General features: G+C 39.8%; 2 protein-coding genes across 2 annotated transcripts in view; one reads left to right on the top strand and one right to left on the bottom strand.

Annotated features, from left to right (window-relative positions):
- The first annotated feature begins 891 nt into the window (after positions 1–891).
- LGALS3 (lectin, galactoside-binding, soluble, 3) lies at positions 892–9,100 on the top strand. Its single transcript, XM_006894339.1, has 6 exons — positions 892–909; positions 1,504–1,679; positions 1,770–1,914; positions 4,527–4,615; positions 7,424–7,589; positions 8,945–9,100. The coding sequence occupies exons 1-6, from the start codon at positions 892–894 to the stop codon at positions 9,098–9,100; spliced, it is 750 nt and encodes a 249-aa protein (XP_006894401.1).
- A 3,593-nt stretch (positions 9,101–12,693) lies between these two features.
- Positions 12,694–14,981, bottom strand: part of DLGAP5 (discs, large (Drosophila) homolog-associated protein 5) — a 58,381-nt gene continuing 56,093 nt past the window's right edge. The window contains exon 16 of the mRNA XM_006894370.1: positions 12,694–12,834. Coding sequence (XP_006894432.1) covers positions 12,694–12,834 — 141 coding nt within the window. The remainder of the gene's footprint in view (positions 12,835–14,981) is intronic.

The following is a 14,981-nucleotide window of genomic DNA, read 5'->3' as shown; positions in this document are numbered from 1 at the left end:
TTCATTTGGAACATCAAGCATATCTTCCTCTCCCATCCAAGCATGTTTTTCAAAAAGCAGCACGCCTCAGATCCTTGCCTTCTTCATTGGTCCACTTCCAAACCTCTCTCCATCAAAGCTTAGCTTAATGGCATTTCAGTGAAGGTGCACCCTTCCCCCTTAGAAGGAACCTTTCCAGTTTTATGAGTCACTGCCTGTCTCACAGCATCCATTGTTTTCTCGTTTGCATTTTGATGACTCTCATCTCCCCTGCCGGACTGAATCCTCTGGCCATATTCATGTTGGCTACTCATCCTCATGGCTAGGACTGGAGCCCACACAGTGCCTGACCCAGAGCAGGCCTAAATGTGTGCAGATGGACAAGCCAACACACAATCACAATGTCTGGTAGACCTTGTCTTTCTATGTTGGTCACCACAACTTTCCTCCTAAAAACCGGAAGAAGGCGTGAAGCCATAGTGGAAGGGAATGTGGGTGGTAGAATACACTTTGTAAGGGTAGTGGAGGAAGAGAGCAAGAGGGAGGTGACAGAGGACCCCAAACAAGCCATGACTTTTTCTTTGTTCTCCGTCCTGCATCATCTGGCCTCTAATGCCCACCATTCAGAACACAGGCTAATGCGATTAGAATTCAGTGAAAGTTAAGAGTTAAAACAGGATTGAGTCATCTAGCTGGAGAAGAGCCCCACCTTGGTGAGGCCTTTTTTATGGTTTGACATGCTTGATTTATGTAAACTCTTGGGAATAAAGGGGTTTCTGAGTAGAAGAATCCCCACAGATCAACAAGGGCAGAGAACGATCTTGTAACTTGAATGGAAATTAATGAAAACTTATAGTATCAAATTATAATCTTTTTCTCTTCCCCACCCCCCCAGACTTGCCTTTCAGGAAAATGGCAGACAGTTTTTCGGTAAGTGTTTTCTTTCTGTCTTATTGCCCTAATAGACATTTTGAGACGGTTGAGGCTTTTGCTTCCGCCACCAAATTTTTCAGCCTCTGCTGTCCCCCAACAGCCCCTTCTCCGGACTCACTGTGTTAGGAGGGTTTGTGAGCTGGAGCCCTGTTTTCTCAATATCAGGTTTGGGAAGAAAGCCACGCCGGTGACTCATGAACAGGTGCCTTTTATGGGAAAGGCTTGAGGCAAAGGAGGGCGGATTCCACCGGCTAGAACTGAGAAATACGGAGGCAAAGTGAAGTGCAGCAGAACTAAGCAAACTGGTTTTTGCAGTTGTTTTTCTCATGTTGAGATGCTTTTAGATAGAGGACAAATAGTTCCTGACTTGAGCAAATCACAAAAATGCAGCCCTCCATGGCCAAGATGATGGCAGGCAACAGTATATCGTATTCCACAGTTTAATTCTGGAGTCAAATTTATTATATAGTTAACAATTACTTGTGGATATGCGTTTCCTCCTTCTATCCCTGTTCTTCATGGATCACATTTTCCAGTTTTCACTGTAATTCTGTCTTGTGAATGTTTTCTATCTTATTTCTTCTTTTCTAGCTTAATGATGCCGTGTCTGGGTCTGGAAACCCTAACCCTCAAGGATGGCCTGCTGCATGGGGGAACCAGCCTGCAGGGCCAGGAGGTTACCCAGGAGCTGCTTATCCTGGGACCTACCCTGGGCAGGCACCTCCTGCAACTTATCCTGGCCAGGCACCTCCTGGGGCTTATCCTGGCCAGGCACCTCCTGGGGCTTATCCTGGTCAGGCTCCTCCTGGCACCTACCCTGGCCAGGCACCTCCAGGGGCTGCCTACCCTGGCCCAACCGCACCTGGAGCTTATCCTGGCCCAACCGCACCTGGAGCCTACCCAGGGCAACCAAGTGGACCTGGGACTTACCCACCTGGACAGCCAAGTGCTCCCGGGGCCTACCCTGCTGCCGGTCCCTTTGGTACCCCGGCAGGACCACTGGTGAGATGGAGTTTGTTATTTCATGTACTTAACTATGATCAGCACAAAGCTCATGAAGAATACCTATTGTCTGGGACACTGGAGCTGTCAGTTTTCAAGGATTGTTGCTATTGTTGTTGTGTGCCATTGAGTCAGAATGGACTCATAGCTGACACTCCAGTGGGTTTTCAGAGGCAATAAATTGCATGAGAGGAGATTGCCCGTCTTTCTCCGATGGATCAGCTGAGGGATTTTAACGTAGTACTTTTGGGTTGGCAGTGTAACTCCCTACCACTAAGCCACCACAGTACGTGTGTTGGTCCAGTAGAAAGATGACTGCTCATATTGAACTGATGTGCACTGTGATAGGGTGCATGAGAAGTTGCACTGTTAACCCAAAGATGGTGCCCCAATGGCAGTTCAAATCCCATTTCTTTCTTGGAGAAGGGGACTTTCCTCCCCTGAAATGTACAGCCTCTCAGAAGTCCTCTGGAGGGCCAGTTATGAATTGGTTCCAACTTGATGGCAGTGAGTCAATTAGTGTAAAGAGGCTAATGGGTCTTTTGAAGGAATCTGAAAGGCAGCTTTAATGGTTAATATTTTTATAAAGACTGAGTACTCAATGCACACCAGAGTGTGCATGTACATGGATTACCTCATTTAACTCTGCAGCCACCCTCTCCATTTCACACATGAGAAGTTAGATAATGTACCCAGCGTCTTTGAGAGGAGATATAGAAGTAATCTGGTTTTGAAAACGTTTTTGTAATTGAAGGATTGAATAAAAATGACTTCTAAGTGTAAAATTATCTTTGTGAGGAATCCAGACCTATCTCAAACACAGACCTTGCCTTCCAGATTTAGTCTAGTCCAGCAAGAAGATGGGAAAGTTAGCTCACTGTATGAGGTTAGACCATGAAGCACTGTGTAGAAGACACCACAAGTTACTGTTTGATCTCTTATGCAGCTCGCTTAGAGGTGAGCCCAGAGGAAGCACAGGGTGAGTGACAGGATGATTGAGATGCGCCTTACGCTAGAGATGGGTAAATTAGTTGTAAACAGTTGTGGTGGTTTTGAAGAGGAAGAGGGTGCTTTGAGGAAAATTGTGAGGAAGAATTCCTTCCTCCTGCTCAGGACCTGGTGATCAAGTCCTAAGGGTCAGAGGTGATACCGACTATTCCAGGCTGGGCCACTAGAACATGAAAAAACATTAGCCTAAACTGAGAACTCAGGAATGGGGACTGATGATGAGGGGAGCAGGGTCGATAATTCCAGTTCACACCTGTTGGATTTAAGGTACTGACAGAAATCTGGATAAAAAGAGGTAGTCAGACTGTTGAAATGAAATACTCGGCTAAGAGATAAATTGGGGTGATAGTTGAACGCTTGAGAATGAAAATAAATTCATAGGGGTTAAGGTTGGGGGAAGAACATAACACGAAGAGATAAAATTTGGGAATATTCATGGTACCTAGAAAAAGGTGTTAAAAATATCTGTGGAGTGAACTAGACAATGTATTGAATGTTGTTCAGTGTTGTCAGTTTGGAACAGATTTATAAACTGACCCTACATCAGGTTTTCAGAGGCTATAAATTTCATGGAAGATTGTCCATCTTTCTTTTATGGAACAGCTGATGGATTTGAACTACCTGCCTTTGAGTTGATAGCACAATTACCCACTAGGTCACCAGAGTTAACGGCACTAGGTCACTAGAGTTAACGGATAGATTGAAGAGTGTTTATTCCATAGTAGTCATTGGGTACTTGCTGTACATGAAGCACTGGTGTTAGTTTCATGTTAATACAGAGGATTCACAAGTCATGGAAATCCAGATATCCCAGAGTGTGACTCAGTGCCTCACAGATGGGCCTGGATGTTTAGAAATAACCACAGTGAAATAGGTTACAAGGATCTTAAGAGTGGCACAAACATGCACTTTGATTGCAATATCTAGTTCAAGTCTTTTTTTTTTTAAATAGTCTTAAGTGAATAATTTATGTTGGAATTATCAGTTAGACTGGTAATAATAACTGGAATGGATAATAATTACAGCACTCACAATGGGAATATTTTTTGCTTTTGCCATCAGTTAATTAATTAAAGGTTTATTCTCAGTATAGAATTTACCATAGACTGCTAGGAGAATAAACAAGTTTGTCCTGCAGAGGGTGAAACCAGGCTGCTCCTTGGAGGCAAGGATTCTGAAGCTTCATCTGACATACTCTGGACATTTTGCAAGGCAGGATCAGTTCTTGGAGAGGAACATCATGCTTAGGAGGATGGAGGGACAGTGCAAGAGAGGAAGACCCTCAGTGAGATAGATTGATTCAGTGACTGTGGTAATTGGGATAGGTGTATGAGAGACAGTAAGGTTGGCACAGGATAGAGCAAGGTTCAGGGTTGTCGAAAATAGGGTCTTTGTGAGTCACAGGTGACTCACCGGCACATAACAACAACATCTGCTCAGAGATAATTTTACCTTTTCAGGTCCTGGAAAGAGAACCTGAACAAATGGCTCAAATTAGGATTATACATTATTTACAGGTTATTAATGATTGAAAACCAGCTTTTCTTTTTATTTCCCCCAAGAAAGCAAGAGTCTTTATTGATACATATATTTTGCATTTCCAGACTGTACCTTATGACCTGCCTTTCCCAGGAGGAGTCATGCCTCGCATGCTGATAACAATTCTGGGCACAGTAAAACCCAATGCAAACAGGTAAAGGGCAAAATTAACTACACATCTCTTAATTGGGTTTTGAGTAAAGAATAATGTAATTTGAATTTTAATAGATTTTTGGAATTGCATATTTAGAATATTGGCTGTATCATAGAATGGGATTATCTCAAAAATTGATAGTTGTTGGCAGAGTTCTACTTTGTGAGGACAAAGAGAAAAACCAGGAACACACACTCTGCTGGTCATTCCTAGGAGGTCAAAGCCTTAATAAAGCAGAAGTTTGAGCTTTTGCAATGCAGTTTTCCTATCTCTCTGCCTCTGAGCCATATCTGAAGATCAAACATGTGTTCCGTATCCAGATGCTCATCACAGTTAGGGCGAAATAGAAAGATACCATTGGTTCTTCTTCGGAGTTGATCTCAGAACTTGACTGTTCTATCAGTCTATTCTGATAAAAATCTCCCCCCTTTGGGCAAGTCTCAGATCCCAGTCTCTACTGCTTTCTCTCTCTTCACACTGGGCGAGGCAGCAGAGCCACAGATTCACAGGGATACCATCATCTCCCTTTGAATAATAATAAGCTTATTGCAAAAGGACGTGGTAGTGAAGAAGAGTGGAGTAAAAAGGAATAAATAAATGATAGATGCTACTTTCTTTTTGTCAGCTCTTGAGGCAGGTCAGGGTGTGGCATTTTATTCCCATGAGCTCTGGCCTCCCAATAAAGCAGTGCTATAATTTGCCCAAGAGGTGTTACATAGCCAAGATTTTAAGAAGCTGCATTCAGAGAGCTGGACAATGATGACAAAGGATGACAGAAGAAGCATCAATGCCTTCAAATTGGACACACCATGGACCACCAAGATAACAAATAAGTCTGTCTTGGAGAGGGAGAAACTAAGTTTCTCCTTGGAGGCTAGGATTTTGCAGCACTGTTTCACATACTTTGGGCATGCGGCCACGAGGGACAGGCCCTTCGAGAAGCACATCATGCTTGGAAGCGGGGAGGGACAGTGCAGGTTAGAAAGACCCCGGATGAGATGGATTGATACAGTAACTGGGGTAAAGGGGGTAGATGTGTTAGAATTAGTGATTGGCTCAGGACAGGGCAGCGTTCAGAGCTGCTGTACATACTCAACGGCACATAACAAAGAAGAGGAGTCCTCAGGTGATGCAAATGGTTAATGTATTTGATTGCTATGTAGAATTCTACTCAGAGATGTCTTAGAAGGAAGACCTAGCTATCTAATTCTGAAAAATCAGCCACTGAAATCCTTATGGTCAACACTGGGTCATCATAAGTCAAAGTGACTCAGTGGCAGTTGGTTTAACTGGCAAGGATGCCTTGAACCCATCCAGTGTGTTATCCCTAACATGATGAGCACACAGTAGAATTGCTAAAGCTCTTGCAGCGATGAATTCTTCCAAGTCTGTAAGTAAAGGTGCAGTGTCAACCATTTACACAGGTTTACTCAAGAATCCTTAAAGGGCCAGGGTGTCTGTTATCTTGTTCCTGGTGGATTAACAGAAAACCATCTCCCACCACCTCTGAGAACTCAGATTTTGATCTGATAGTCTTATATCCATTTGCTACACTTCCCAAAAGCCTCCTCTGGTTTTGTGTGGTTAGTCACTATCTTAAGCCAGACCTTTTCCATGCAGCTCATACTGTGTCTGTCATGCATAGTGTGCCTGTCTTTTGACCTTTCCTTCTAACACAGCACAAACCCCAGCATACTGTATCTTGTATATGCTGCACTTATTTGTCAATGCCTATTCTCCTCCCACCATCCTGACACATACAGAACCACACTAGTGTCTCTGCATTACTTAGGGCTATTGCACTGGGAACTTGAGTTCCAGTAACACTGGAGATGTAGACTGAGACTGGCAGATCTAAAGTCACCTCAGTTGAGACAGTTACAGCGGTAGTAAATGGAAAAGGCTGTTGCTTGTTCCTGTAAATTCTGTGTGCAACTTCATGAAAAGGAAATGGCTAAGGTGAGAGAGATGACTATGTCTGAATTTTAACTGGAGAGAAAATACAGCTATTAGATATTTAATCAAGTACATATCCTGTTATCTTTTTATGTGAGTTAATTACTGGGAGACACATTTGGGGTAGAATATGCCTGTACTTAGTCATTCACAAGACTTCAGAAATCATTGTTAGGAGAGCTCAGACATTGCTTTAAAATATGGCCACCACTTTCATTAATTCCACTTAACTTTCAACTCCATCCAGGCCATCATTTCAAGCCATCATCCAAGCTATCATTTCTAAGGTCTTGGAGTTTAAGTCTTTTTGAAAAGAGAAAAGAAAAAAAAATCCCTAATAGAACAGCATTTATTGCTATTACATTACACTTTCATGTTGGGATACTGAACATTAACTACATGACCAATTCTTGCTGTTTTCTAAGACTTTGATTTCTGGATAACAATGAGTCTGTAGCCATCTTGCCTATAACAAGTATTAAAAGCAACCTGACAGGGGAAGGAAGAGCTAAATCTTACGATCTACAATATATGGCATAAAAGTCCTCAGAGGGGCTCATGAGTAGAGGTGGTAAATAGTATTAATTAGTCAAAAGAATTGAATGGGAAGGATGTGACAAAAGGCAAGAAAAGTCATCACATATGAAAAAAAATGTCATCACGTATTGCCTTACTTCTATTATTAGGGTAATAATTGGAGTATATAGCCTGGGATTCTCTCTAGTTTGAAACTATTCTCTGGCTTGTTTTCTGTTCAGAAAACATTCTTTTTAGAAAACTGGGTTCTTCACTTGATGTGAATGTTGCACAATTTTAATCATTTTAATAATTCTGCTCTTTGGTTTAAAATAGAATTGCTTTAGATTTCAAGAGAGGGAATGATGTTGCCTTCCACTTTAACCCACGCTTCAATGAGGACAACAAGAGAGTCATTGTTTGCAATACAAAGCAGGATAACGTCTGGGGAAAGGAAGAAAGACAGAGTGTTTTCCCGTTTGAAAGCGGCAAACCATTCAAAGTAAGTTCTTTCTACTATTACCTACTGATATTGTGTATTTCTTGTGGAGAATCAGTCTAAAATGAAAATGCATTTAAAATAAGTGTGATCACCTGCCCTGGGGTTCTTCCCAGTACATCTCATCCCCATCCCAGAGGACTAGTCTCAGCAGGCTGCAGAACATGGCCAGAATGACACACTTCTTAACTCCATTCAAGAGCACACTATCATTTCCAAGCCCTCGGAGTGTGAAAATAGAAAATGAAAAAACAAAACCAAACCCAAACCCACCCCAAACCAACAAAATGGCAATAACTATCTTTAGTTCTAAATCTCTACTTCCTAGAATGATTTCATTCAAAGACCATTAACAGTAAAGATGTAGGCAAATCCTTTCAAGGTTGTCAGGACTAAGACATCTATTAGAAGAATATGTTTTTCTCTTGCCAAAACTGGATGTTAACAATCATTGGAGCATTTGACATTCTGCTGGGGGATTACTACATCCTAAAGTTTATTTTTACATTTCAGTGTTTCAGACCATAAGATAATTAAGGTTTTTGTTTTTTTTTAATTTAGGTTATTTTTCATTTCAATGAACATCTACAGATATTTTGGAATTCCATTCATTCATTGTTGCACCCTTCTCCCCGCACAACCCCCCCCCCTTTTACTCCTCTCCTTGAAAAGCAAAAGAAAAACTCCCTCATTGGTACACAATCTGCCACGCACCTCCCCAAACCCCACCCCCTACCCCCAAATATAATCCACTCTGCAACCCTCATTGCATACTCCTACGATAAAAATAATGATAATTAAAGTTTTAAAAGAACTATTTATTTTTGTTATTGTTAAGGATATACACAACAAAACATACACCAATCCGCATTTCTACAATTCAGTGCCATTTGTGGGGCATGGGGCGGGGCTGGTAAAAAAAGCAAAACTATGGGAGTTCTGGTGGCCTAGTGGCAAGAAGCTGTACTGCAATCCCAGAGGTGTGTGGTTCGGATCCACTTAGATGCTCTGCTGTAGGAGGGGTAATCTCCAGTACCAGTGAGATCTGATTTGATGGTACACACACAAAAGATAATGACAAAATAGAAAAAAAAAAAAAAGCAAAACTAAGTTTTTATGTAGGTAAATTATTAATCTTTTTCTTTATGGCTTCACCTATGTAAAGACTGAATAATTTTACTTATTTAAATCTTTGATTAATTTAGAGCTTCTTTTTTTAGAGGGTAAATACTTTTATCCAGGCTTGACTTGGCTCCATAAATACTTATAAAGATGAAATGTGGCCTGTCTGGAGCTCAGGCTGACCACCCTTGAAATGTGTGTGCATTTCTAACACTTCTGTGTATTTATCATTGCAGATACAAGTACTGGCTGAGGCTGACCACTTCAAGGTTGCAGTCAATGATGCTCATTTGCTGCAGTACAATCACCGGATGAAAAATCTTAATGAAATCAATAAACTGGGAATTTCTGGTGATATAGACCTCACCAGTGCTACACATGCTATGATATAATTCCAAGGGGGCAGATACTTTTTTTTTAAAAAAAGAAAATGAATATAAACCATACACATGTAAAAGCTTCATGTTCACTATGAGTGAAATATTTTATCCATCAGTATCCTTGTAAATCATTTAATAAATCCTCTTATTCTAAGAGTTATCTGTGTGTCATTTAATGAAAGTTTAGTGCAGATAATGCAGTGAACTCACTGAAAAAATATGTAGCAATAATATACATAAAACATAATAATATGCTGAAAGAGGGCTTCCTAAATTTTCTATACTTGCTAAAAATTTTTTATAAAAGAAATGGTTACAGATAAATACCATATCTACTTTATCTTTTATTCTAGAGTTTTAGAAAAATCTGAAGATGCTATAGAGATTTTTTTTCCTTTTTTAAAATTTATTATTAATTTCAGTGAAAATTTACAGAGACTCTGGGTTTCCATTCATTCATTGTTGCACTTTTCTGACCTCCCAACCCTCCCTCCTAGAGATTTTTCTTTCTTTTGTGAAGGAATGTTTTATCAGAAAATAAGTAGAAAAGCTTAATTCATACATGGCCTGTGACCACAAAAGATAATTAGTGTATGTTGTTGTTGATTGCCGTCGAGTTGAGCACGACTCATAGCAACCCTATCAACAAAAGACCTAAAGACTTTCCGTAACTATTTTTTCTCAAAGTTCATAGAGTTTCCAGAGGCATGTTGTTTAAGGAAGTGGATGCCACTCCTGCTTCCAAAGGCTTGTCCTGGAGAGGATGAAACCAAGTTTCTTCTTGGAGGTAAGGATTTTGAAGCTCTGTCTGACATACTATGGGCATGTGGCTGGGAGGCACCAAAGGCATTTTAATATATATTCTTCTGACAGTTTTTAGTTCTATTTTTTCCCCAAACTATAGTTCATTTCTTTCAAATCAGTATTTGATATCAATGAGACTCTCTTGTAAGTTCTCTTGATTTTTATGAAACCTCTTGGTACAGAGAAAACCCAAGCAGTTTCTTTATACCATAGCCAGCTTCTTGTTAAGTGCTGTCAAGTCACCTGAGACTCACAGCAACCCTACATAAACAGCAATGAAACCTGTTCTATCTTGAGCCAACTTCACTGTCTTTGACACACCTACCCCCTTTTCCCGAGTCGGTGTTAATCATCTCATTGAGGGTCTTCTCTCTTGCATTGTCCCTACACCCTCCCAAGCACGATGTCCCTCTCTAAGGACTTGTCGGTCACTCCTTGCAACATGCCCAAGGTATATCAGACAGAGCTTCAGAATCCTTGCCTCCCAGGAGCTGCCCCGGTCTCACCCTCTCCAGGACAAACCTGTTGGCTCCCCTAGCAGTCCATGGTAGATAAGTATTCTCCATCAATACAACTCAAAGGCATTAAATGTAATTATTCCATTAAACTTCTTGCCACACCTTTCTGTTCTTCCTTTTTGACTAGCAAGCCCAAAGATTTTTAAAATTTCAGAACTAGGATTTAGTCACACCACTTCTTTATATAGAAGACCAAGGTATTACTTGTTTATACTATTGTTTCTAAAATACCATTTTCTCAAATACTTTAAATTGATAATTGTCTATTTTTCAGGTTTTTCAGGAAGCAAAGAGGTCTCAGGGGTGTGGGTGTGTGTGTGTGTGTGTGTATGCGCATGTGTGCACTCTTACAAGCAATACCTATAGAGAAAATACAGAATTGTGCTGAGGGAGAAGTTGGGAAGTGATGCCATAGCCTACCCTACAGCAATGAAGCTAGGATGATCCCTCAGAATTGTCCCTAGATGGTATTAGTCTTTGTAGTAACTACTTCAATTAGTCACTGAGTAAACTTTCCCTGGAGAACTAGGTGTACGTAATGTTGAGTGCAACTGTTCTCTTAGCTAAGGCAGGCTCATTATAGGATGACAGCAGCTTAAGGAATAAGTCTTCTAGTAGTAGAAGGTTACATACAGCCCATCATAACATATTTTAAAAATACGCAACCTCCTTACTCTTAACACTCTCGTCTTTTAGTTTTTTATTCCAGTGACCAAATGGAAAAGCAAAAGCTTTGGAGATGAGCAAGAACTTGGCTTATGTTCCAGTCTATTTTCTAGTTCTTTGACTTTGCATAAAACTACTCATATACTCTGAGCCTTGGTTGGTCTATCAAATGAGTAGTGTGACTACATCTCTTGAAGGTTATCTGTGAACTGAAATATTGTTTGCAAAGAGCCCACTCTATAGTAGGGCTTAAATAGAAGTTCCTTTTCTTCCAAATCTAGAGTCCAGTAGTCCCAAAACACTATTTAGCCATTAGGGAACATGGATATTATTATTAGTAGTAGTAGTAGTAATATTAATAATAATATCAATATTAACATTATTTAATATTATTAATTTTCCCTTTCTCAACAGTTACGGTTTTATTCAGGTATGATCTCTGATCCAAGAGAATCCTGATTAGTTTAAGCCAACTAATGCATGGAATTTCCCTGCGGACCTGACTTTTCTTGAAGTGGCAGGTGGGAATGTGGCATTAGTTGATGCAGGTAGACTGATGTAGCAGGATGTACCTCTAATTGTTATTCATAGTCATATGATCACACAAAAACCCACACTTAAAGAGAAGCCAACACCAAGGCTGGCAGAATGAATGGTATAGAAGATTAAACCTTGTTATCACTGAGCTGTGAACTATAAAGCTCCTGGAATAACAGGATTTAGAAAACCATTTCTTCAATTGTTAACCTAGTCTGAGTGCATTTTCCTTATTATTTACAGTCAGAAGCTTTCTAAATGATTATATATTGCTATGGACAGATCAGAGAATTCTGGTGAGGAGCTGTAACAGTGGTAAGGAGTTGTACTGCAAACCCAAAGGGACTTCTGGTGGCTTAATGATAAGGAAGTGCACTGCCAGTGCAAAGTTATGCAGCTTGAATTCACCAGCTGCTCCATGGAGAGAGCTGGGCTGGCTCCTCCCATGTGATTTACTGCCTCTGAAAACCGACTGGAGGGTCAGCTAAGGGTCAGTTTCAACTCAATGGTACACAGCCACCTTTATGTTTCTGGGCAGCACGGACTGCTTGAGTTATTCATTAATGGGCTATTAAAGGACCAGATGAAACTGTGAGCAAGGGCAAAGGACATATACGAACTCTGTGCTATGTGAGCAATACTCATGGAAACATAAAACTGCTTGAAAAAACAACCAGAAAAATGCAAGAATTTAATGACCATTTCTAGTAATTTAATCACTTTTAACCGCAGCATATAAAATGACTTCAGAATACAGAAAGTTCAATTAAAGGACTTCAATACACATTGGAAGATAAAATGTACAAAACCTATTCAGCCTTAATGAAAGAATGTTCCATAACACTGAGCTTTAGGCTTATACATTCTGTGTAGTTAATAAACAAAATATTCCAACTTCCATTGAGAAACAATATTATCTAAAACACTGATAAACATGACATATTAAGAAATTACATGACAATATGTAAAGAGATTGAATAGTTGCGATGACAAATCCATAGTTTCCAGATCCTTCGTATTTCTAAGACTATATAAACAGCATTATTAACATGAAGAAAAACTTTTCACTTGCTTTTAAATTCAAAATTCTTCTGATTGTTCTCCATTGAGGGGTCTTAGAGGTGAAAATGTAATCAGATTACCACCAAAGGAAATATATCTGGCAGGTTCTTGATGTCTTCTCCCCGTTTGAGTAAATGAGTTACTGCAATTTAAGCGTGGCTAGAGAGAGAATTTATTAAAATAATCATTAAAAGCTTTACCAAATAAGTCTTCTAATATTAAAAGTTATTAGTAGATTCATTAAAAACACAAACAAAATTTTTTTCTAGATAATAAAAAAATACCATAGACCACCAAGAAAATAAATAGGTCTGTCTTGGAGAGGAGGAAACCAAGTTTCTCTTGGAGGGCAGGATTTTGAAGCTCCATCTCACATACTTTGGGCACGTGGTCATGAGGGACCAGTATTGGAAAAGGATTATCATGCTTGGAAGGGTAGAGGGACAATGCAGGAAAGGAAGATTCCAGATGAGATGGACTGATACAGTAACTAGGGCCATGGAGGTAGGTGTGTAGTTGTCAGTGAGACTGGCTCAGGACAAGGCAGCTTCTGAGCAGTCATACAAAGGGTCACTATAAGTCACAGGTGACTTGATGGCACATAACAACAAAAAATAATCACATAAATTATTAATGAATTAATAAACACATAATGATTATGCTACGTTGCTAGTGATCTAATTGTAAATACACAGCTATTTTTAAAAGTTGGAAAGGTATAAATATATTCATAAAAAAGATTTTATTAGAATTATGTAAGTAGATGTAAATAAGAAGCATAAACAGATTCTATAAGCTCTGCAACAACACAGAGCTATAGGCATTTTCCTAGAGTGTGATTCTGTGAGGATACTCTCTTTTTTTATGCCAAATATTACTACAGGTTCAAAAGATGCAAGCAACAAATTGAGCTTAAAAGAGAAGTAGACTTACATATTGAAAATGCCTAAATATTTAAAGAAATAGGGATGATATGATAGGGAGAAAACAACTCTGGTTGAAGCCTTACTTTAACATTTAAACTAGAGTTGTCAATACTAAGATTTATCACAGGTCCTCTTAATAAAAATATTATAATTTGAGGTAAAAAATCAGCACAGCAAAGCCATATGTCAAAACAACTATGAGATACCATCTCACCCCAATAAGAATTGCAAAATTTAACAGAACAGCAAGCAACAAATACTGGCAAGGTTGTGGAGAAACTAGAACCCTTATTCACTGTTGGTGGAAGTGTACAATGGTGCAATCCCTGTGGAAAGCGGTATGGCGCTTTCTCAAAAATTTGCAAATAGAGATATCATGTGACCCAGCAATTCACTACTTGGAATATACCCCAAAGAGACCATATAAGTGCACACCCATGTTTATCGTGGCTTTGTTCACAATAGCAAGGAGCTGGAAACAACCTAAGTGCCCATCAACAAACGAATGGGTAGAGAAGCTGTGATATATTCACACAATGGAATACTAGGCTGCATTGAAAAACAGGGAACTCAGTAAATATTATACAAAATGGGTGACCCTGGAGGACATTATGCTGAGTGAAATATCTCAGTCACAAAAGGTCAAATATTGCATAGTGCCACTGTTGTAAAACAGGACTGACATCGGGGTTGTGGGGAGACTGAGAAATATGGGATAAATAATGTGTACTGCGCATTGAAACAGATGAGGGAGAAAATGGTTTAAAAGGGATATGTGATTAGGTATTACTGTCATGACAGGAGTCTAGAACGAAGGCTGCTTAGTGGAGTGGACCTCGGGGGAGGGATTGTAAAACAATGAAAGAGTGGCAGGAAGCTGCACTGCAATCCCAGAGATGCGCAGTTCAAATCCACCAGATGCTCTGCTGGAGAAGGAGGGACAATCACGTCCTGTACCAGTCAGATCCAATTTGACGGTACACACACAAAAATAATAAAATTTAAATATCAAAACAAAAAACAAAACAATGAAAGAATTTTTCCCTTACTTTTCAAAGAGAAGAGTGTACTGGGGTGGGGTGGGGTGGAGGGTGAAGAGGTGGGCAGGGAGAAAAGTGCAACAATGAATGGAAATCCAAAGTCTCTGTAAATTTTCATTAAAATTAATAACGATTAAAAAAAATAAATGTAACTATATTTAAAAAAAAGCCATATGGACTGCTTAAAGAACAAATAAATCTATCTTGGAAATATAGCCTGGGTGTGTAGTAGGAAGAATAGGCCCATCAACAAATAAATGGATAGGGAAAACTATGGTACACTGACACAATGGAATATTACACAGCATTGAAAACATTACACAAACGCACGCCGCCGCCA

Source organism: Elephantulus edwardii, unplaced genomic scaffold (genome assembly GCF_000299155.1).
Source record: "Elephantulus edwardii isolate Elephantulus edwardi_28Jun2011 unplaced genomic scaffold, EleEdw1.0 scaffold00140, whole genome shotgun sequence".
In the NCBI taxonomy this organism is placed as follows: Eukaryota; Metazoa; Chordata; class Mammalia; order Macroscelidea; family Macroscelididae; genus Elephantulus; species Elephantulus edwardii.
This window is presented reverse-complemented; position numbering and strand designations above follow the sequence as displayed.

Coding starts and splice junctions, on each gene's coding strand:
- LGALS3 (XM_006894339.1), top strand. Junction 1,680..1,769: donor CCTCCTGGGGCTTATCCTGG/CCAGGCACCTCC, acceptor CCCTGGCCCAAC/CGCACCTGGAGCTTATCCTG. Junction 7,590..8,944: donor AAAGCGGCAAACCATTCAAA/GTAAGTTCTTTC, acceptor TTATCATTGCAG/ATACAAGTACTGGCTGAGGC.